At 31.6% G+C, this 24,801-nt stretch overlaps 2 protein-coding genes across 2 annotated transcripts; both read right to left on the reverse strand.

Moving 5' to 3' along the window:
- Positions 1 to 71: 71 nt before the first annotated feature.
- LOC121209401 (uncharacterized) lies at positions 72 to 2,543 on the reverse strand. The gene is made up of 2 exons (XM_041080019.1): positions 1,856 to 2,543; positions 72 to 1,739 (listed from the first exon to the last, which is right to left on the reverse strand). Exons 1-2 carry the CDS (start codon positions 1,989 to 1,991, stop codon positions 187 to 189), a joined length of 1,689 nt encoding a protein of 562 aa, XP_040935953.1. The 5' UTR covers positions 1,992 to 2,543; the 3' UTR covers positions 72 to 186.
- Positions 2,544 to 9,893: 7,350 nt separating this feature from the next.
- On the reverse strand, positions 9,894 to 10,583 carry LOC121209402 (cell wall / vacuolar inhibitor of fructosidase 2). Its single transcript, XM_041080020.1, has one exon. It carries the CDS (start codon positions 10,543 to 10,545, stop codon positions 9,997 to 9,999), a length of 549 nt encoding a protein of 182 aa, XP_040935954.1. The 5' UTR covers positions 10,546 to 10,583; the 3' UTR covers positions 9,894 to 9,996.
- Between the last annotated feature and the right edge of the window lie 14,218 nt (positions 10,584 to 24,801).

Genomic DNA, 24,801 nt, shown 5'->3' on the forward strand with positions numbered 1-24,801 from the left:
AATTCGAATTAAATAACATTACGGGTTAGATACTTGAATTTGTTGTAGAAGTAATACTGACTTGGATAATAGAAAATCAAAGGTTAATATCTTCATTTGCAAGCAAATTGAAAATGTATATCATACTCCTAATACATAAGTTTCTGTAATTTTATTTTTAATAATTCAGTCCCTTTACTTTTTATCTTAAACCTCAACCCCATCCCAACTCCTTTTCATCTTAGGTCCAGTGGGCCCTTCTTCCCCTAAAACTTCCTTTGGCAAGCTTTTCATAAATTTCTCAATTCCAGGCAACAATTTCCCCACTTTCTTAATCTCATCACCCAAATCATAGCTCACCTTTGGCCCCCATTCCCTGCAATAATTCAACCATGGTGGTTCAACAACACTGTTCCCCAAATACTCCCCGGCAACTAACTCAAATCCTACCCCGGTATCCATTAAAATCTTGCTCTTAGCAGTATCGTTACGGATCCCAATTGTTCCTTTTCCTTGCAAAACCAGCCCCGGTTTCGAATACATAGCATGCCCGTGCAATGATGAATACGTGCACGGCTTGTTTCCGCCGTTGAATTCCAGCTCTGACACGGTCACCCATGAGCCTCCACGGTGAGCTGAGAAATACACACTTTGTAATTCGCCGGTGAAGTTGCTGATTCTCAAAGTTAGGTGTTCCCAATCGCCAACATGTTCTCCGATCTTTCCTAACGGTATGTTGATGAATACCGCTTTGGCTTTGGCTCCGCCGTTGAAAGGGTAAAAAACCCATATTTGAATATCTGTATATGTTGCACCCAACATGGGTTTTATGTGTAAATAAACTTGGGTTTCCTTTAAATCTCCTTTTTTCACTTTCTTTTTTGATGGTTTGTCGATGGGGAGATCTAGCCAATAGTTTCCATCGTTTGAACCACCTAGGGGAAGGTTCGAACCGGTTGGTTCGATCAGGACTGGATTTGACTCATCCCCTTTTGTGTATAGTAATCCGCCATTGATGAAAAACCAGTTGACTGATGATGGAAGATAGGTTTCCTTAGGGTGGAAGTAAATCAATGGCGAATAAGCTTGAAACAATGTTTCAATTTGTTGTATGTTAGGCATTGAAGAAAGATAATTAGGTTTCTTGTTTCTCAAGCAAGCTAAAGCGGTATGTGAAAGGGATGGATTATTAGGATTTTGAGCTATAAATGAGCCTACACAGACACCCATTTGTTGAGGTCCTCGATTCATCGGCATTATAGTGAAATAGTTAAGCTCATTTGCATTGCTTTCCTTCCCAAGTCCCCAAATCCATGTTTGATTCTCAATTTCGTCGGTGAAATCAGATCGAGCACAACGGATTTTATCAATAGGTGGCTTGTGTTCAGTGTTGGTAACAATGTGACCTAATGCATGATATCCTTCAGGAGCAATTGGTAACCAAATGTACCCATTGGTGTCTTGCTTGATACCTAACGATTCACTGGTCCAGATTAGGCTGTAATCAACTGGTCGTATTAGCAAATCTTGATTGTCGGTGTCATCTTTTGCAACAAGAACCGACCCTGAAAGCAACCGGTTGTTCGACTGCCCATAGCTAGCTAGCATGTGAAATCCATTTGGTATCAATGACGGTTCGAAAAAAGTAGCACCGAGATCATCTGGTCCCCCTTGGTAGGTCACCCACACTTTTGTAAAAGTCGATATTTGACATACTTGTAGTCCACCAAGATCAATAATTCCCTTTGCAAACCCTTCACCTACAAATTTAAATAGCAATTACCATGCAATGCTACAGTTATATAAGAATACGCAACTCGTGATTTAAATCTTCGGGTTAGTAACGTTGTTGTTGAAGATGAAAATAGAGAGGTACCTGGTGGCCATGTTGGTAATGGAGATGGAAGCTTGAAGACTGTTTCGATTGGCAAAGCTTTCTTTCTTTTGCGGTGAAGAGTAAGACAATTCCCCATACTTACCATGTTTAATATCAAAAGGTCACATACATACATATATATATAAAGGTATTTATATATACATATAATTAAGTATATTGATGATCTATGGGAAAAAATTAAAAACTATAGGAATATATGATAACACTTAGGGATAGGGCAGCCAATGCATGTGACGTGCAAGGAACCCTATTTGTAATTGACAAGCTTTTAGATGTTGTTCAACCTCTCTTCTACGCCAACTTCCCCACTTTTTGTTTGGGTAAATTTTATTAGTAATCACCCCACTATGGTTTTTTCTTTTTTTTTTAGGTCACTCAATTAAGAAAAGTCACAAAACGGTCACTTGACGATTAATAAATTTTTTTTTTATCACTCAACCATCTAAGACTTTTGTGTGTTTCCATTTCTATGTTAGCTAGTGATCAAAAGAATAAATTGAATAGACAAATGACTATTTTGTAACTTTTCATAATTAGGTGACCAAAAAAAAAATCATAGATGGGTGACCTCTACTGTAATTTACCCTTTTTGTTTTTCGGGATAAATATCAAAACTATATATGAACTTCTTTTCAATGTCCAATTTGATCATAAACTTTGATTTGGAGCAATTATACACATGAAATTCTGATTATGATTAAATAATATACACGAAACTTTGATTTTAGTTCAATTGTACACATTTAAGCTACATTTGGTAGGAGTATTATTTATTCATCGTGTTTGAGTATATGAGTAGCAGTAAACTAATTTCAATTGGTAATTTTTAGTCATTTCACGTGACTTGTTTTGGGAAAAGAGAATGTTTTTTTTTTATACTTATTTTGAAGAAGTCTTACTTCTTCTAAGAGTTTTTCCTCATCTTTCTAGTTTCAAGCTTAAGTTTGTACTAATTATTCTTTATATTATGTCTAACTATATATTGTAATACATATGTAATAAATAAGTTTTTTCCTTGTGTTATTATTACACTAGTAACCAAACGAGGCATTGAAGAAATAAATTCTTCAATTTATTTTATATTTGATAAATATAATAATTTGTCTATGCAATATGTAAATGTAAAATGCTGCTAAATTGGTAATTGTGTTAGTAATTTGTGAAAATTGAATCAAATCAGAAAGTTATATATTAAATTTCACAAAATCAAAATATATGTATAACATTACACGTTTGACCAAAGTTCATGTGTAATTTTGGGATTTATCCCTTTTTTTTCTTTGAATTTAAATTTAGTTTGTAATGCGACTGACTAAACCACAAGTGAAGTGATAAAAGGATTTAATGCAAGTTTTCAGTAAACACCAATCTAGGATTAGGGTGAGTTCAGTTCGGTTTGGTCAGATTTTTTAAAACCATCCATTATAATTTGGTTTATTTGATAAAGTTTCAATTGTTTTTCATGTTTCTAAAAATAAGCAATAACTCATATATTGTATTTTCTGAAAAATATTTTTATATACAATTTTTAAGTTATTATTATTTTAAATATAAAATATTTATTTTTACATTATAAAAATAATTTAATTATAAATTCAATAAAAAAGAAGAATTTGATTCAATTTGTTTTATTAACAGTCTAAAAACTCTAATTTGAGCCTATTTTTAATTTTTCGATTTTTTTTCCCAACCCTAACTTAAGATTGAATTCCTAGATAACCCCTCCCTTATAATTTTGTTCTTTTTCACTGCAATTTTTATTAATTAAATATTTATTTTATTTTCGTGAATAATGTTTGACATAAATAAAAAATAACAAATATTCTAAAAGTTGTTCTTTTTTACAATTGTAAATATCACAAAAGTGATTTTTGGGTGGAATTAAATTGAATATTTTTATGATAGTAAAAATATAATTTAATCATTTTAATTGTTTATGTCTTTATAATTTTTAAATGGTTAAATCATTTTTTAATCATTTTTAGGGTCTAAATATAATTTTATCATTACTAAATTAAAATTTTATAAATTATAAAATGCTTAAATTGAAAATTTACCATTTTAAGAAGAGCCATGCCACCAACTACATATAACAATTATTAAGTAAATAATTACAATAAACTTAATTAACAAAATGTAAAATGGGTGTTTAAATTCTTGATTTTGATTGCTTTGGTAGGTTTTGCTTGTATTTGAAAGTTTAGCTCAAACCTTATACCAAAATATACTTTCCTTTTTCTTGTTTAACCCAAATAGAAATGCAAAACTCACAAAATAAAATTAGGACAAAGTATCACAATAGTCACTTTTGTTTACCTCATAATACATTTTAGTCACTTATTTTGAAAATGTTATGTTTTATTCACTTACGTTTAGAGCTGATCATGGGCGGGCCGGGCGGCCCGGCCCGGCCAGAAGGCCCGCTCAAAAAATGGGCTTGGGCAAAAAAATGAGGCCCGTTTAAAAAACGGGCCGAGCCTCGGGTAAGAGTTTTTTGGCAGGGGCCCGGCCCGGCCCGACCCGAATTATATATTAATATATATTTTTATTTTTTTAAATTATTTTAAATTTTTAATATAACTATTTTTTATTATATTGGTAATTTGTGTATTGTTTTAAGAATTATTTTAGTATTATTTTTATTTGTTTTAATATTTGTTTTTATGTTTTTAAATATATTTGATTTATTATATTTTTTAATTTTTTTTATTTAATAAAATAAGAAAAAAATTAATATGGGCCGGGCCGGGCTCGGGCTTAGTAATTTTATTTCGGGCCGGACTTGGACAAAATTTTAGGCCCATATTTCGGGCCGGGCCGGGCCCTGGCCTAGTAGACGGGCCTAAAATTTTGTCTTGGCCTGGCCCGGCCCGGCCCATGATCACCTCTACTCACGTTATTGCGTTGAATATTTTAGTCACTGGGTCATTAATTTCTGTTAACGGTGTAACGGTAAACTGACATGGCACGTTAAATCATCATTTTAGATTAATTTATACAATCGGTTTCCATATTTTTTTCGTTTTGCGTAATTTATTTTTTATTTTATTTTCTTTTAGCTTTCCTTTATTTTTCATTCTCTTCTACTTTTCCCTCTATTTTCCTCCATTCTCTATTTCTTTTAATGTTGTCTTTCTATATTTTTTATTTGTTAAAACTAGTCCCTATACTTTTATATTTTTGAACAATTTAATTTTTTCGAGTGAGGCGAGTTTGTGGACTAGTTCTAACAAATGGAAAACATAGAAAAACTACATTAAAATAAATGGAGAAGGGAGGAAACCATGGAGAAGCAGAAGAAAATGGAAAAAAAAAAGAAAGTTAAAAGAACACAAAAGAAAAAAAATTAAATTGCTCAAAATGAAAAAAATATAGGGACCAATTGTAGAATTTAACCTAATTTTTTTTTGTTTGAAATGATGATTTAACGTGCCACGTCAGTTTACCGCTATACTGTTAATGAGAACTAACGGCTCAGTGACAAAAATGTTACACTACGATAATGTAAGTGACTAAAACGTAACATTTCAAACATAAGTGACTAAAATATAACTTGAGGTAAATAAAAGTGACTATTTTAACAGTTTACCCCTAAAATTAATTTGCGAAATGTGGGCGAAAGGGACAATTACCAAACAACAACTAATGAAAATTTTATGCATTCACGTTCATGGATAGCATTTGGGCAAAATTTTCCTTTTATCATAATTGAACCAAACTGTTTTTTGAAAATTATCTCACAATTCAATCATGGACATCTTTATTCAATACTTTGCAAGTGATAGTTTGGATTCGATTATTTGGGTTATTAGGTGCGCTATAAGAAAGAAGTATTTTATGGGGCTATAGGGGAGACGTTGTTTTTAAATAATGGATACACCGAAGTTTCTTTGTTATTAGGGCTAGTTTTGCAATGTTTTTGAAAATTGTTTTTAAAAAGTGTTGTGGAAAAATACTCTTGAGAAGTGCTTTTGAACAGTTTGGTTTAAAAATTAAGTGTTTAGCATTACTGTCAAAAGATGCTTTTGAGAAATAAAATGTCCATTTTAGACATGTTTTTATCAACTAACAAATATGCATTTAAATAATATTTAAATTAGTTAATATTATTAAATTTTAGTAAGAATATAAAAAAAATTATTATATAACTTGTTGTTAATATTTTAATATATGAAATATAAATTTTAAATATTTTTAAGCAATAAATTTTAATTATTTATAAAATTTAATTAGAATATATAAACTATATTTTAAATATTTAAATATAACCATTAAATATTTGTAATTAGTATTTAAAAATTTGAATTAATTAATGATAACTAACGGCTCAGTGACAAAAATATTACAATACAATAACGTAAGTAACTAAAACGTAACATTTCAAACATAAATGACTAAAATATAATCTGAGTCAAATAGAACTGACTATTTTAACAGTTTACTCCTAAAATTAATTTTCTTGATTTATAAGCAAAATGTCAGCGAAAGGGACAATTACCAAACAACAGCTAATGAAAAGTTATTACGTTGCTTTTTTATATAACAACATATATAGGATATTTCAACATCATATTTGAAAACCATGCATTCACGTTCATGGATAGCATTTTGGCAAAATTTTTCGGATTGTCTTTGAAAATCATCTCACGATTCAACCATGGACATCTTTATTCAATACTTCGCAAGTGATAATTTAGATTCGATTATTTGGGTTATTAATTAGGTGCGCTATCCAAGTATAATCTTTATCCTATCTAAGTATATATCAATATTGCCAATAGAGTCTTAGCTCAATTGGCATGAGTATTGTTGCCAATGTAGGAGGATGAGGGTTTAAGTGCATTGAAAAGTATTATCATCTTATTTATGGGTTGAAGAAGAGCTATAGGTAATTTTAGACATTGTGTCAAAAAAAAGCAAATATGATCAGAACTTATAATGAGATTGTTAATATATATTTATATATATATTGATATTCAACTCAAATGAGTTTACCCCTCTTAAATTCATACCACAGTTCGTAAATAATGTTTAATATAAATAAAAAAAATAGAATATCGTCAATTATTTTTAAAAAATGTTTTTGATTATCGACATTTAGAAGTAAATGATCTAAAATGAATGGAAACAATGGGTATATATAACAATTATTATGTACATAATTACAATAAACATATTGGGAAATACGTGTTTAATTTGTTTACAATAAACTTTCCGTCTATAGATGATTGGAGTTACATTAGAGCAAGTTTATTTACTATAAATAGAAAAGACAAAACTCAAAAATATCTTAAATTTATTGTTTTAGAAGTAAAATATTACATCCAAAATTCTACTAAGTGACACATATAACAACATATATAGGATAATGCAACATCAATAATTGATACTCAATTTTCCTTTATTGAGGTGCATGGATCAAATTAGGAGGAAAGTGATTGAATGTTTGTGGTTAATTTATTTCATAAAGAAATTTGAAAGAAAAAGAGATTTTTCTTAAGAGGTGTGGTTGAATTATAAATTTTGGAGGGGTCAAAATTGAATGTATGAAATTTGAAGGGTTTAAAGTGTACTCTTAATAATTGAATTAAAACTTTGTAATTTTTAAAGGGGTTAAATTAAAATTTATCAATTTTGAGGGTAAAAGTCTTTGCCTACCTCTTCACATTGTCCCTATTAAAACCTCAAAAATTCTTGACCTTTTTTCTTTCAACATTTGGCACTCTTAGACCTATTCATGGGCCGGGCCGCCCGACATGTGGAGGGTTTGGGCAAAAATATAAGCTAGAGAATGGGCTTCGACAAAAAAAATAAGGCCCTTTTAAAAAACAGCCAGGCCTCGGGTAAGGCATTTTTCGCCCTGCCCGACCCAGTCTGAATTCACTAAATGACAAAAAAATATTCTTTTTTTTGTTTTTTAATTTTTGTTGTTGTTTTCTCCCTATTTTGCTATCATTTTACTATTATGTTGCTACTATTTTGTTGTTAATATTTGAATATTATATAAAACTTATTTTATTGTTAATTTTGTTATTATTTTAGAGGCATTTGCTTGTTAAGTTGCATCTATCTTAGTGTTATTTAAGTATATATACTTTTAAAAATTTATTTTCAATTTGTTGAGAAAAATTTATTTTGATGTTTTTAGTATTTTTGATATATTATATATTTTTTAAAATAATATAAAAATTAATTTGGGTGGGTCGGGTAAAGCCCGAGTTTTAGTATTTTTATCCGGGTTGGATTTAGACAAAATTTTAGAACCATTTTTAAGGTCGGGTAGAGCTTGGGCCTCGCAGACGGGCCTGAAATTGTAGTTGAACTCGGCCTGACCCGGCACATGCACACCTCTAAGCACTCTTCTCTCAATTTCTCTTATCATTTTTACTAGATAGGTGATTAGGGGTGGAAAATTCTTATTAAGCACCTGAATATTTGAAAATTTTAATAGACACCCTAAAACTTTAAGACATTTTCTGTGTTGTAGATAATCAATCTTTCTAAGACTTTTAATTAATCTCCATCATTTGGCAACACATTTTTTTTCGAGATTTATTGATTAATATTGAAAATTTAAAATTATGGCTTCAGTTGTGATTGATTAAGACTTTTATGCAAGATTAAATTTTTTTATTTATTTAATGGTTTTGGCATATTAATTTTATATGGGGTTTATAAATTCTAATGTCTTGGGTAATAATTGTTAGATATTAATTAACACAAATGTTTAAAGAAATTATGATTGATTGTCTTTCTAATCTCAAATTTCTTAAATATTAATTAGAAACTTAATATTTCTGCTCAAAAATTGTTGTTATTACTTATTAGTTTTCTCTTTCTTTTTTTTTTGTGTGCGCTTTTTATATATTGTATTCTTGTGACACCAAAAAATAATTTAATGGAAGAAATATTTTAATTATTTTAAAAAAAATTGTAAAAGTGTTTCAATTTTTTATATTAAAGCATAATGCAACATTCAAAAATAAATTACAAAATAGTTGTTGCTTCTTCGTAAAAGTGCTATGGAGGCCTCTACATTAGGAGTTTAATTATATTTTGCTCCCTTTACTAAAAAATGGATAAATTAACTCCTGTGCATTAGATTAAAGTGCAATTTAGTTAATTTTGTTAAAAATAATTTCATTTATTTATATTGTTTAAAACTGGCTTATCTGGCAAAATAACTAAACAATGATATATGGTGTGTCACATGTACGTTACATTGCCATGCATAGATTAGTTTTTAAAAGTAGAAATTGATAAAAAAAATTTAACAAAATAACTACTTTAATCTAATGTATAGGAACTAATTTACTTCTCTGACTTTTATTACAAGGCCTTTATGCTAATTTTACCTTCCTATTCTTATCATCCCAAAGTTGTCATCCTACAAAATGCTTTGCCTGACACCAATTTGCTTCAACATAGTACTTCTATATTAGTATTTATATGATACTTAGGATAAAATTTTTATTATTGGAAATTTAAGCTAGACTAGCTGGACCTGAATTAAGAAAAAAAAATATACTTAATAGGCTGGTTCCTCTAATATGTATAAAAGCATTGATAGCCAAAACTATATGTGATGCAGGTACAAATAAATTGTCTAATTAAGACATGAAATAAAATTTTAAATAATTATACTTGCCACTGAATTTTTTGTGAATTTTGAAATCTTTGAAGAAAAAAAATGTAAAATAATTGTTTATCAATTCACAATAATCCATCAATCCTCTGAATTAACATGCAAAGGATAGGAAATTATATCTATAAGAGAATAAGGTTATTATGATATTCACTATTATCGACCCATAATTTGACTGGGTTCGGGTCGAGTTCTATACAATTAATATTTCAAGTTCGCGCATGACACCACACAATGTTGGGTTCACATGCCATCACATATGCAAACTCCCATTCGTACAAACATGTGTTAGACCTAAAGTAGGGTACATGTAGACATATATGAAACTTATCTATGACATCACATTTATGAACAATAACTAGATCATATAAATACACACAAAAACACTCAATAGATGTAGTTTTTATTCAAATGAAATATATAATATTATCTTATATAATGCTTTATTTTTATTTTTATTTTCCATTTTTCACTCTCATACAAACCTATCAACTATTCTCATTACTGCAGTTGAAAGTTCCTCGTAAACTCCCATGTCAAACGTGACACTATTTGGAAAGTTAAACCGTAAAGCCCCCACATTCATCTTACAAACAACTTCTCCTTCGAGCGCTTGTTTCACCAGAAGATTCGTTTGATCATATTCTTTCCCCTTCAATCGGTTCGTCGCAACAGTCAGATTGGTTTTTGCATAGTAAAACCCTTTCCCGCAACCTCGAAGAGCCAATTTCAAGTACTTGTCGCGAGCGCCCGAAGCAAGAGTCGTCATGTTGTTTATCAAGGTCGTGGCTTTGTTGCTTAGACAAGTTATGATGATGGCTGCAATGCCTACTTTATCGGCAGATTGACTTCGAGGATCGGATTTTATGCATTTTATGCAGGTTTCGGGGACTTCAGCATTGTGACATTGGGTTTCAATCAGGGCATCGTCGGCGAAAACGAGGTTTCGCTGGTCGACATTGTTGAAAAAGATGAAAAGGAGGAGAAAAGGAGTAAGATAGTAAGGAGGCAAGAGAATTCCCATGGATGATTTTGTTAAGTTGATATGGAGCTCTTTGTGGTAGTGTTGATTATTTATATACTTAGAATATGAATCTTAACCCTTAAGAGTTCATTTAATAGAATTTAAGTATATTTTAAAAAATCATTTTAACCCTTTATTTATTTTTGGTTCTTTTAACCTTTTAATTTGTATTGTTTATTAAATTACTCAAAAATAGATAGAAAAGTTAATGTTTGTTAACTATAGTACACGTGTACATCACGTTAGCAATTAATTAATTTTTTAAAAGTTAAAAATATTTTAAATAATAGTTTTATATATTTTTTGATAATTTTAATAATTTTAAATTTTTTAAATAATTTTGTAATATTCTTTGTTTCTTTGAATTTTTAAAATTTTAATAAATTAATTAATTGTTAATGTGGCAATCCACATGCAAGCCACATCAGTAAAGTTAATAAATATGATTTTTTTCCATACATTTTTTAGTAATTTAATAAATAATGCAAACTTAAAGACTAAAAGAAACAAAAAAAATATATACTAAAATAATTTTTTTATAAAATTGATAGAGCAAATAAATTATTATGCCTATAATTTATTAATTTAAGTGCTTAGTGTATATTAATAATTAGTGATATTTTATATGGGCAGGTCCACTATATATATGATTGAAAATAACTATATATATGATAAATAAATGAATTTATTTTTTTAATTTGTTTTCCTATAGATTTTATATAAAATATAAAAACATACCAATCATAATATTTGTTAATTTTTAAATAGAATTGTTTTTTAATCATATTTTAATTGAGTCAGTATTCAGTTGACTTATGACACCGACTCAGTCAAACATTTTAAGCTAGTAAATATATAGTTACATTGTTAAGAAAATTACTTTGATGCCCTTTTATAATAAATCATATTATTTAAGGGTACTTTAATTTTTTTATTTTAAAAATAATAAAAAATGGACATAATGAGATTTTAACTCATGCCAATTGGGTTTGCAAAATATTCAATTTACGCTCAACCAAAATTTTAATTTATTTTTTGTATATTTTAATTTTATTATGCACAATTTATTACCTACATCAATTATATATATATAGATATTAATAATATGTATTCTAAATATATGATTTTCATGTATATATGCACGTGATAAAATTTTTAGTGTTTATTTAATCACTTCTTTAACCACCAAATAATCTTCATTTTTCTTAATTTTTTTATCTTTCACTTTTTTATTATTTAACTTTTTTATAAAAGTTAAATAACATAATTATCCTTAAATATACAACCATTTGGTTTATAAATATTAGTTGATACAGTGAAGTTTGTTAATTTTCCAAGTGAAAAAATATTATATTTCTTAAATCAATATTTTAAGAAAAAGTAAATATTAAATAAATAAGTCACCTTGACCAGGGGCGAAACTAGGACTGGTAGGGGCTCCGGCCTTCCTAAAATGGAAAATTTTTCATTTAGACATTTAATTTTTTTTTAAAATTTAAATTATTAAAGGTAAAGTTGCACTTTAGCCTCTAAAAATATAAAAAAAAAATTATTTAATCCTTTAAAAATTATAAAGATATAGACTATTACATTTTTCCCATCATAAAAATTACAATTTAATTTTAACCCCTAAAAAATTTTTTATTTTACCCTTGACCTTGAATATTTTTTATTTTTATAAAGTTCAAAAGCGATTTCGTTAATATATCAAATAATAATTAAAAAAAAAGTTTGCTTGACCTTATATCAACACAGGATCCAAAAAATATAATTAAAAATAAAAAAAGAGATAAAATAAATTATATATAAGATTATTCAACAAATATAATGTTTTTATTTTATTTCATTTCATTTTTTTACATTCATAAAAACCTATCAATTATTCTCATTGCTGCTTCCGAAAGTTCCTCATAAAGCGTCATGTCATTCAATACAGTAGTAGGAAGTGTAAATTGCAAATCCCCCACATTTTTCTTACAATCAAACTCTTTCTGGAGCGCATGATTCACTAAATAATTGGTTTGATCGTAATCTTTGTTCTTCAACCGATCCATCGCAGTAGTCAAATTGGTTTTTGCGTCGGAAAGCTCTTTCTGGCAATCTTGGAGAACCAATTTCAAGTCTTTACCGTGAACGCTCGAAGCTAGAATCGTCATGTTGCTTTCCAAGGTCACAGCTTTATTGCTTATACAAGTTATGACAATGGCGGCAATGCCTACTTTATCAGCTGATTGGCTTCGGGGATCGGATTTTACGCATTGTATGCAGGCTTCGGGAACTTCCGCATTATGGCATTGTGTTTTAATCAATGTGTCGTCGGCAAAAACAAGATTCCAATGACCTATGTAGTTGAAGGAAATCGAAAGAAGAAGAAAAAGAGATGAAATAATTTCCATAGAGATGATTCCTGTTAAGTTCAATGAGAGTTATTTTTGGTATTGTTAATTATTTATATATTTATAATATGCTTGAGAGTTCATTTATTAGGATTTATTAGGTTCAAATGCTTAGTGCTAAGTCCTTAATAAATGTAATTGTTAAGTTTTTAATATATTAAATAATAATTTAAAAATTTAAAAAAAAATTGATTAAAAAATCATAATCCAATAATGGGCTATGTATAATAAATAAAATAACATTATTAAATATTACCATAATTTGGAACAATTATTTTTATTTTGTCAAATAAAGGAAATATATATATTTTAAATGTGTAAAAATAAGTGGGGTTGCATTAAGGAGTGGTGGTTGGAATTGCCATATAAGGTGATTGGTCTAAATTTGGCAGTTACACTTCCAAATTCACACCCTTCTCATGTTTTGAGTGGAAAATTAAACAACAAAATCTCAACAGGATTTCATGCATTAGATGTAACCATTATTGCAATTAATTTCATTTTGTCTGCATTCACTTTCATGTAAAGGTTTTTATTGGTGGGTTTAAAATATATTTTATATTTGTTTAAATTTATTTCGATTCGATTCGAAATATAAACTTACAATTTTGTAGAACTTACTTATATTTTGAATTAATTTAAAATCATTTTAAGTTTGTCAATATTATTTTTTTAAAAATATATTTATATTTATTTTAATTTATTGTATAATTTTTTTATTTATTATAGTTTTATATATAGTTATCTTTATTTTTTTAATATTTAAATTATATTAGTATTATATATTACTATAGGTTTAATTTTTATGGGTTATAAATTATATAATATAAAAAAATAAAAATTATAAAAATACAAAATATTTATATTTCATGAATTTAATCCTTTTACTTTTCAGATTTAAAATTTCGGGTTCAATTATTCATACTATTAATTTTTTTTATTAAATTTAAGTTAATGGCAACATCTTTTTTTTAATTACATTACTATTAAATAAATTACTATTTATTTTAAAATCTCACAATTAAAAAAAATAATATTAACAGTTAAATCTAATATTTAAAATTTCAACCAGGATAAAATTACATACAATTGCAGTTACACTCCCAAATTCACATGTTTTTTCATGTATTGAGAGAAATATAAGATGTAAAATCTCAATAGGATTCAATGCATAAGATGTAATAATTACGGCAATTAATTGCAAATTTTGGCATAGTTAATAAAAATAAAGAATTTTTGCAGAATTTAATTCTTTTAAGAAATTGGAATTTAATTATAAATTTATAAGATATTAAAATATAATTTTATAGTTTATTAATATATATATAATTTTATTATAATTAAAATTATTATTTTTATTTTTATTTTAGAGTCAAAATACAATTTTATTATTTATTATTTATTATTTACGAATGGATTAAATTATCAATTTTTCATTTTGGAGAGAGAAGCAAGCCCTCTAATTGTCTCTTTAAATTCACCCCTTATGAGTATCTAAATTTAAGACTCATCATTCATTGTTGCCATGTGTAATTATTTGAACGTCTACTATTTATACTTTGTTTGTATTGAAGGTAATTAGTATGGGACTGGTGGGCGTGCAATTTTTATCTTGACATTGGTACATACCAGTATCTATATGTTTTGTTGTACCATTTCGAGTTCATCAATGTTTTAAAATAATTTTCACATATATATATTTATAATCTAATTTTTAGTTCTTTATGCATTTAAATATTTTTCAGATATATATTTTAATTGTCTAATTTTTAGTTTATTAATAAATCATATATTATTTTTTTACAAATAAATTATATATTATATATTATATATACACATAATAAATCTCAAATACATCCACGTAAATATATTTATATTTAAATGTAAGTTTTAAAATTATTAATTAACATTCAATAACTTAATTTAACAACTATATTTTAATTTTAAATGTAATTATAAACAAAGAAAGGTAGATTTAAAATATAAAAATTTTGTATCAACCCATACAAGCTGGCATGCAATAGTACAAGCCAAAACTAGAGGAGCAAAACTTGATTCTTGTTATGAAATATTTATGTGGATGTCATTATCAACCCCATAAGTTATAAAACTTTTCCTATACCCCATAAGTTATGAGACTTTTCCTGTACCCCATTAATATGGGAGATAAAATGTTATGACCCTTTACATGCCCTATAATAATTAGAGAGTTACTTTTAACCCCTATATATATGGGGCTCATGTACTCATGAAAAATATATATAAAAAAGAAGATACACTCTCTCTTTTACATTCTCTGTACACTCTTTCTTCATTTCCCTCCTTAATAGTCTCACCAAGACCCTTTGCATCTAAGTGAATTTCAGCATCTAGTACCCATGATAAATAGTTATTTCCAGTAGGGGGAGTATAATGCATTAATAATTTCAATTTTTGTTCCCCTTGGTAATAAAATAATTGCTCTTCCGGAGCCTTCTATAATAGTTGTACTACCAGATATAGTGCTCACACTTTCTTCTTTCATTATTAAATGAGAAAAATATCTATTGTCTTTCAATATGGTGTGAGTAGTTGCACTGTCTGCTAGACATATATTTTCACCATTCATAGCTGATTGCCTTTACGAGATAATATTCTTCAAAGAAACAAAATAACCACAAAATGTCACACATAATGGTGAAAACAGGTATTCAAAGTTCAATTTACTAAAAGGTCTATTAAACAAAATTATCACATAAAACATAGCACTAGTAAAGGTCATAACATCATTATTAAAGTTGCTAAATGAAACATAGAGTAATAGAGGTTTATTTTATTATTTATCAAAATTTGTGGCCTTAATAATTTCCTTCAGGGGTAGAAAGAAAATCAGCCACTTCTAAATGGGTTGCATTGCCATCATCAAAATCACTTTCGCCATCTTTATACACAAGATTGGTTTCTACTTTCTTTCCCTTCTGTTTTATGGACTGTTGATAAAGATCAACTAGATCCTTTTGTGTGCGACACACACGAGATCAATGTCCTTTTCCTCCACAACGATAGCATACATTAGTCACATTTTCACCTTTTTCTTTCTCTTCCCTGTTACCATTTTTATGATCCAACTTTTGGTAAGAATGTGAATTTTTAAAATGACCACCTCGACCATATCCATATCTATGTCCGCGGCCACGCCCTCGGCCACGACCACAGCCACGCACACTACTATTTGCATGGTGTGTTTCTTTTAATTCTTGCCCATTGTGTAAACTCACATTCGTTTCAGGGAATGCAGCAGAGCCAGTTGGGCGTAATTCATGGTTTTTCATTAGCAGCTCGTTGTTTTACTCCGCCACTAGGAGACAAGAAATTAATTCAGAATATTTCTGGAAGCTTTTTTCAAGATATTGTGTCTGCAGGACAATATTATTTGCATGGAAAGTTGAATATGTTTTTTCTAACATTTCTGCATCAGTAATCTTCTCTCCACATAAATTCAATTGTGAAGTGATTCTGAACATGGCCGAGTTATAATCACTAACAGACTTAAAATCTTGCAATCTTAAATTCAGCCACTTATAACGAGCTTTAGGCAAAATCACAGTTTTCTGGTGGTCATATCTTTCCTTTAGATTGGCCCAAAGAATTTGAGGGTCCTTAACAGTCAAATATTCGGTCTTTAGACCTTCATGGAGGTGATGGCAAAGAAAAATCATGGTCTTGGCCTTATTTTGTGTACTTTCTTTATTTCCCTCCTTAATAATCTCACCAAGACCCTTTGCATCTAAGTGAATTTCAACATCTAGTACCCATGATAAATAGTTATTTCCAGTGATGTCTTGTATTAGAGACTCGAGCTGATAACGTGTTTTATACCTTACAATTTCACTCTTTTCATTTATTTTTCGCACAAAAACCCATTTGTATCCCACTGGTTTCACACCTGTAGGTATACGGACTACAGGTCCAAACACTTCTCTTTTCGCTAGCGATTTCAATTCATTTTCAATTACTTCTTTCTATTTTGGCCGATCATTTCTTTGTTTACATTCCTCAATCGATTTTGGTTCATAATCCTCTTTATTATTTATAACATCTAGTGCTACATTGCATGCAAAAATATCATCGACGTCGATTTGATTTCGGTTCCATTTTATACCGGACATGACATAATCAATAGAGATCTCTTCATTGTCAGGTACCTGATTTTCTTCTGAAACTATTCTTCCAGTCATGTCTATAATCTCTACAGGAGATCCCGGTATAATCATTTTTTCTTTGATTTCGCCATCATTAATCTTTGCTCATTTCTTTTTTCGAGGATTCTTATCTTTAGAACCAATTGGTCTACCACGCTTCAGGCGTGTATTAGACTCAATAGCAACTAGATTTTGTCCTTCTAGGAAATCAAGTTTTGTTGGAGCATTCACAGCTGGTATATGTGACTTAGTCACTTTCTTTGGGTCAGAAAATGCGTCTGTCAGTTCATTAGCTAAACTTTGTAAATGAATAATCTTTTGAATTTCTAAATCACATTGCTTAGTTCGAGGATCAAGATGAGCTAATGACAACTCTTTCTAACTAATTTTCTTATCCAGCTGTTTGATTTCTCCCCCTAATATTGGAAAATTTAACTCGTCAAAATGACAATCTGCAAAATGAGCCGTAAATAGATTCCCTGTAGATGGTTCTAGATATTTAATTATGGATAGGGATTCAAATCCAACACATATACCCAACCTTCTTTGAGGTCCCATCTTAGTTCTATGTGGTGGAGCAATTGGAACATATACGGCACATCCAAATGTTCTTACATGGGAAATATTTGGTTCCTGACCATGAACTATTTGTAAGGGGGAGACTTTATGATAACTTGTTGGCCTGATGCGAATTAATGCAGCTGCATGTAAAATTGCATGTCCCCAAGCAGTGATTGGGAGTTTTGACTTCATAAGTAATGGCCTTGCTATCAATTGAAGTCGTTTTATTAAAGATTCTGCTAGACCATTTTGTGTATGAACATGAGCTACAGGATGTTCAACACTTATTCCAATGGACATGCAATAGTTATTAAAAGACTGAGAAGTAAATTCACCAGCATTATCAAGATGGATGGTCTTAATAGGAAAATCTGGGAAATGGGCTCGTAATCGAATCAATTGAGCAAACAATCTCGCAAACGCCAGGTTGCGAATTGATAACAAAGATACATGAGACCATCTACTCGATGTATCGATTAAAACCATAAAGTACCTAAATGGTCCACATGGGAATGTATAGGCCCACATATATCCCCTTGAATTCGCTCAAGAAAAGTAAGTGGTTCGTTATTTATCTTAGCTGGTGATGGTCGGATTATTAATTTCCTCAGTGAACATGCAACACATGTAATGTTTTGAAGAATCTGCTGGCTCTTTAATGAATGTCTACATGAATTTTCAATTATTTTTCACATCATTATTGAACCGGGATTGCCTAACCGGTCATGCCAAAGAACAAAGTCATCAGTAAACTTCTGGTTTACTATAGCATGTGTTTCTATAGAACTGATCTTTGTGTAGTACAAATCAGTAAAGAATGCAGGCAATTTCTCAACAATTTGTTTATTGCCTTGAGCAATACTCGTAATTTGAAGGAATTCACAATTTCCTTTGTTTAAAGTCTCAATATGATATCCATTTTGGCAAATATCTTTAAAGCTCAATAAATTTCGTTTAAAGCACGTTTAGTTGCACAAGGATTCTCACAAAGACCTGGAATTGATTATGAGGAGACATTCTCCTATGGTGGATGCAACTACACTTAGATTTTTGATAAGTTTGGCTATAAGAGAAGGGCTAGATTTACGCCTAATGGATGTAGTAACAGCTTATTTGTATGGCCCACTGGATACTAACTGTCGTAACCATTTTTTTGAAAAACGGGAATCGACTTATATTTGAAAATGAAAGAACGAGAGTCGCCACCAATCCTTTTTGATGAGGTGTGATCGGGTCACCTTAAATTAATCACTTTAATAAAAGTTAAGATTTACTAAAACGATAATAATTTTTTTGGTCTACAAAAAATCAGAAAATGAGTTCGGGAGTCGATTACGTATGAGGAAGGGTTAGCACCCTCGATACGCCCAAAATTGGTACCTAGTTGATTAATTAGTGACTTAATGTCGAAGATTGAAAACTTGAAAGACTTTTGAAATACGATCCTTCTTTATAAAAAAGCTCAAGTGTTAAAGACCTTCTCGTCTCAAAATATGAAATGTCATATCCAGTAAGTTAGGACACGACATCTTGAATTTTCGAGAGCGAGCTTGCCTTTTATATAAAATTTGCGTATTTTAATTTATTAAAAGGATATTCGATTATTTAGAGTAAACGAGAGAAATCGAAACCCAGTAAGTTATGGCACATTTTCTCGAATTCTCAAGCACCGAATATTGCCTTTATTTTAAAACAAATTCTTATTTCGAGGTGACAAAATGTCATACCCAGTAAGTTAGGGCACAACGCTTCATATCTCCGAGAATAAGCATTTTTCAAAACTCGTATAGCGATTTAAAAGAGTATTCCGTTATTTAGGTTAAATGAGAAAAATCGAAGCCCAGTAAGTTAGGGCACGATTGTCTCGAATTACCAAATACGGCATATCAGAATTATTTTCAGGCATCGAGTAAAAACATAATGTGATTTATAGGATTATGTCATTATTTAGATTAAATGAGAAAAACCGAAACCCAGTAAGTTAGGGCACAATTTTCTCAAATTGTCTAAATACGAAACTTGTTTTATTTTGGAAAACACAATTATATGCGTCGAGTAAAGGACCAACGTAATCATAATCACATGGTGAAATGAGAAAAAAATCGCAGGATTGACATGCATAATAATAATAACAGAGGAGATGATATAAATAATAATAATGACGAATAATATAAATTTGTATATATATTGAGACACATATGAATAAACGAATAAACATAATGCCTAAAGCCTAATAATAACGAAAATATGAGTGAATAAGAAACGTAAATAACTAAGTAATGAGGAAATAAGTAAATAACTAAGTAATGAGAAAATATGTACAGTTGCCCCTCTTTGCTTGTTGTCGTGTAACGAGAATAAAGCAAAGACTCTTAAGAAAGATCCGTTTGGCCCAGCCACGTCGAGTCTTGACTTCTTTGGTGCTCCTCTTCTTTAGGTAACATCATTCAGCCTAATACCTCATGTTGCTTTAATCCACTCCACTACTTCACTGCAGCTTTAGTGAGATAAGGTTTGTTTTGATCTGCTCTATTGCGACTTCAGAGAGATAAGATCTGTTTATTTATAGCTTCAATCTGTTCTACTGCAACTTCAGGGGAATAAGATTTGCTATCTTCAGTCTGCTCTACTGCAACTTCAGGGAAATAAGATTTGCTATCTTCAGTCTGCTCGACTGTAACTTTAGGGAAATAAGATTTGCTATCTTCAGTCTGCTCCACTACAACTTCAGGGAGATAAGACATGTGACTTCAATCTACTCAGCTGAAACTTCAAGGAGATCTGTTGTGGCTTCGAGCCGCTCCAACGCCATTTCAGGGAGAATGGATTCATAGCTTCGATCTGTTTCCCTACTGCTTAGGGTGATGAGATCTGCAAATCTTCAACCTATTACCTTACTGCTTAGGGGGTTAAGGCTTGTCACCTTTGATCTGTTTCCCTACTGCTTAGGGGGTTAAGATCTGTAGATTCAACCTGTTACCCTACTGCTTAGGGGTTTAAGGTCTGTAAATTCAGCTTACTACCCTACTACTTAGGGGGTTAAAGCCCATCACCTTCGATATGTTTCCCTACTGCTTAAGGGTTTAAGGTCCGTTGCCTTTGATCCCTTTCCCTACTGCTTAGGGGGTTAGATCTGTATTTCGGTCTGTTACCCTACTGCTTAGGGGTTTAAGACCCTTCGCTTTTGATCTGTTTCCCTACTACTTAAAGGGTTAAGATCTGTAAATCTTCAGCCCGTTACTCTATTGTTTAGGGGGTTAAGGCTTGTGAATTCACTGATTCTAGGGACATGACTTGTAGAATTAGTTCCATGTATTTATGCTTATGCCAAAGAATTAGGATGCTATGATCGAAATGAATCAAATGTTCCTAACTAGATACGCTGTGAATGATCTGTAAATGCATGAGTGCAGCATGTTATGAGCATGAATCCCCTTTTAAAATTTAGGTTGTCATTGCTCTTTGTTCATCAAGGTTCTTTCATTGAAACGGTACCCTGTCTTCTTGTTCAGCTTAGATCAGAAAACCCGAAGAGGTAGTCCCAATTTAAACTCTTTCTTCTCAAATATTTCCAATCTTTAAGTTTGGTTAGTTCTAAATAATAGCCCTGTTTCAGGTTCCTATACTATTTAGAAGCTTTCAGAGTAATATGCAGAACTCTTTTTGCGGAAATGACTTTAGTCCATTAATCATCATTTCCATGCAAAATGCTTGGAAAAGATCATAACAATGACAGGAATGAAATTTCTCAGAAACAAAATTGAAGGGAATAGATTAATCATAGACAACAAACATTGCTGGAATACAAAATGAATAAAAAGAAAATAGGTACCCCAGATATCGCAGCGTGAGCTTCTCTGTACGAACTTCTTGAGAACTCCCTTTTTGCCCAATATGTGCTTAGGGGATCTAGAGTACCCTTGTAAATACCCCGAGATGTAGCATACTCCTTCATTGCTAATTTAGGCATAACAAGACTGCTGTATGCCCCACTTTGATCCAAATTTGAGCCGCCCTTTTTGGGTTTTCAACTCAAACCTCCTTTGGCCTCAAGGCGCCGTTTGCTGGTTTTCACCTTGGCCTCTCCCTTTTTTTTTAGGCGAAGTATTTCTTAACCGAATCTGAATTTACAGGATTGGGTAAATTCTTGCCATCCATTTCGGCCAATATCAATGCTCCTTCAGAAAAGACTTTCTTTACCACATAAGGTCCTTCCCAATTAGGCATCCATTTTCCTCTGAAATCCTTTTGTATGGGCAGGATCTTTTTCAATACTAGATCTCCCTCGTGGAATTCTTCGGGACGAACTTTTTTATTGTAAGCTCGCATCTTTCGCTTTTGGCACATCTGACCATGACAGATAGCCCTTAGCCTCTTTTCTTCAATCAAATTCAACTGATCGTCTCGTGACTGAATCCATTCTGCTTCATCTAACTTTACTTCTGACAAAACTCTGAGGGAAGAAATCTCGACCTCAATAGGTAAAACTGCCTCCATTCCATAGACCAATGAAAAAGGAGTTGCCCCGGTGAAAGTCCTGACAGACGTTCGATAAGCATAGAGGGCAAATGGTAACTTTTTATGTCAGTCTTTATAAGTCTCAGTCATTTTCCCCACAATCTTCTTAATGTTTTTATTAGCTGCCTCAACTGCACCGTTCATTTTCGGGCGATACGGTGACGAGTTGTGGTGTCTGATCTTGAACTGACTGTAGACGTCTGCTATTGTGCTGTTGTTCAAATTCAATGCGTTGTTAGATATGATCCTTTCTGGCATTCCATATCAACAAATGATTTCCTTTTTTAGGAACTTGCTAACTACCGATTTAGTTACATTAGCATATGAAGCGGCTTCCACCCACTTGGTGAAATAATCAATGACCACAAAGATGAATCGATGCCCATTTGAAGCTTTTGGCGAAATTGGCCCAATCACATCCATGCCCCACATCGAGAAAGGCCATGGTGAAGTCATGACATGCAGAGGTGAAGGAGGTACATTAATCTTGTCTCCATAGATTTGACACTTATGACATCTTTTGGCATAGTTAATACAGTCTTTTTCCATGGTGGACCAATAATAACCGAACCTCATAATTTTTCTAGCCATTGTAAAACCATTAGCGTGTGTCCCACAGACGCCCTCATGGACTTCTTCTAAGATTTTCTTAGCCTCAATAGCATCTACACATCTCAACAGTACTTGATCCTTCCTTCTTTTGTATAGGATCTCCCCGTCCAAGACATAATCACTGGCCAGTCTTCTCAACGTCCCTTTTTCATTCTCAGTAGCTTGGTCGGGGTACTCACGATTCTTCACATATCGCAGGATATCGTGGTTCCAAGGGTGATCATCATTTTCTTCTTCTTCTTCGAGGTTGTAACAATGAGCCGGAGCTTCATAAATGCTCATTTGGATTGGTTTCACATCTTCTTGCTTATTCACCTTAATCATAGAGGCTAAAGTTACTAGGGCGTCAGCCATCTGATTTTCTTCTCGCGGGAGGTAGCAGAAGATAATATCATCAAACTCTTTAATTAACTCAAGGATCAACCTTCGATAATTGATCAATTTGGGGTCTCTTGTCTCCCATTCACCTTTGAGTTGATAAATCACTAGGGCAGAATCTCCGTATACTTCTAACACCTTAATTTTACGCTCCATGGCCGCACGAATTCCCGTGATGTATGATTCGTACTCTGCCATATTGTTCGTGCAGTCAAAATCCAATTTACTAGTGAAGGGATAATGAGCTCCGTTTGGGGATACCAGGACTGCCCCAATTCCGTTACCCACGACATTTGATGCTCCATCAAAGTTTAGCTTCCAAGGATGACCTTCTTGAGGGTCTTCTTCAGTGGTTGCTATGTACATTAGATCTTCATTTGGGAAGTCAAAGTTCAGAGGCTCGTAATCTTCTAGGGCTCTGCTAGCTAGGAAATCTGTTATCGCACTCCCTTTTACAGCCTTCTGGTTCACATAGACTATATCGAATTCAGAAAGTAGAATTTTCCATCGGGCCATTCTCCCGTTCAAAGTAGTCGACTCCATCAAGTACTTCAGAGGATCCATTTTAGAGATTAGCCAAGCTGTGTGATACAACATGTATTGTCTTAGTCTTTTGGTTGTCCAGATTAAGGCACAACATAACTTTTCAATGAACGAGTATCTCGTCTCATACTCAGTGAACTTTTTACTGAGGTAATATATCACTCTTTCTTTCTTTCCTAATTCATCGTTTTGGCCAAGCACGCATCCCATAGAATTTTCAAATACCGTCAAATACAGTATCAGTGGCTTATCTGGACTAGGTGGTGTCAACACTGGGGCATTAGACAAATATTGCTTAACTTGGTCGAAAGTCTTCTGGCATTCCTCGTCCCAAACACCAGGGTTGTGTTTCTTAAGGAGACAGAATATGGGGTCACATTTCTCGGTTAGTTGTGAAATAAACCGAGCGATGTAATTTAATCTTCCTAGGAATCCCCGAACTTCCTTTTGAGTACGCGGTAGAGGTAACTCTTGTATGGATTTGACTTTATCTGGGTCAATCTCAATCCCTTCTTCACTGACCACGAACCCTAGCAGCTTTCCTGACCTAGCCCCGAAGGTACATTTTGCTAGATTGAGCTTCAGCTGGAATTTCCTCAACCTCAAAAATAATTTCCTCAAGACTTGCACATGCTCTTCTTCAGTCCGAGATTTGGCAATCATGTCATCGACATAGACTTCAATTTCTTTATGCATCATATCATGGAATAGGGTTACCATGGCTCACTGATATGTTGCTCCCGCATTTTTCAATCCGAACGGCATCACCTTATAGCAAAAGGTTCCCTACATGGTCACAAATATGGTTTTATTCACGTCTTCAGTATGCATCTTGATCTGATTGTATCCTGAGACACCATCCATGAAGGTGTCGATATGAGGCAACGGGAAATTATCCTTCGGGCTGACTTTGTTTAAGTCTCTGTAGTCTACACACATCCGTACTTTTCTATCTTTTTTAGGGACGGGGACGATATTGGCTACCCATTTCGAGTACTTAACTACTTGTAAGAAACCAGCATCAAATTGCTTCTTGACCTCCTCTTTTATTTTCAACAGAACATCGG

This window comes from Gossypium hirsutum, chromosome A11 (genome assembly GCF_007990345.1).
Source record: "Gossypium hirsutum isolate 1008001.06 chromosome A11, Gossypium_hirsutum_v2.1, whole genome shotgun sequence".
In the NCBI taxonomy this organism is placed as follows: Eukaryota; Viridiplantae; Streptophyta; class Magnoliopsida; order Malvales; family Malvaceae; genus Gossypium; species Gossypium hirsutum.

Bases quoted from the DNA above. Each gene is read 5' to 3' on its own strand.
- LOC121209402 (XM_041080020.1), bottom strand. From the start codon at position 10,545: ATGGGAATTCTCTTGCCTCCTTACTATCTTACTCCTTTTCTCCTCCTT.
- LOC121209401 (XM_041080019.1), bottom strand. From the start codon at position 1,991: ATGTATGTATGTGACCTTTTGATATTAAACATGGTAAGTATGGGGAAT. The intron at 1,740-1,855 runs GTACCTCTCTAT...TTAAATTTGTAG, and splicing joins ATTACCAACATGGCCACCAG to GTGAAGGGTTTGCAAAGGGA.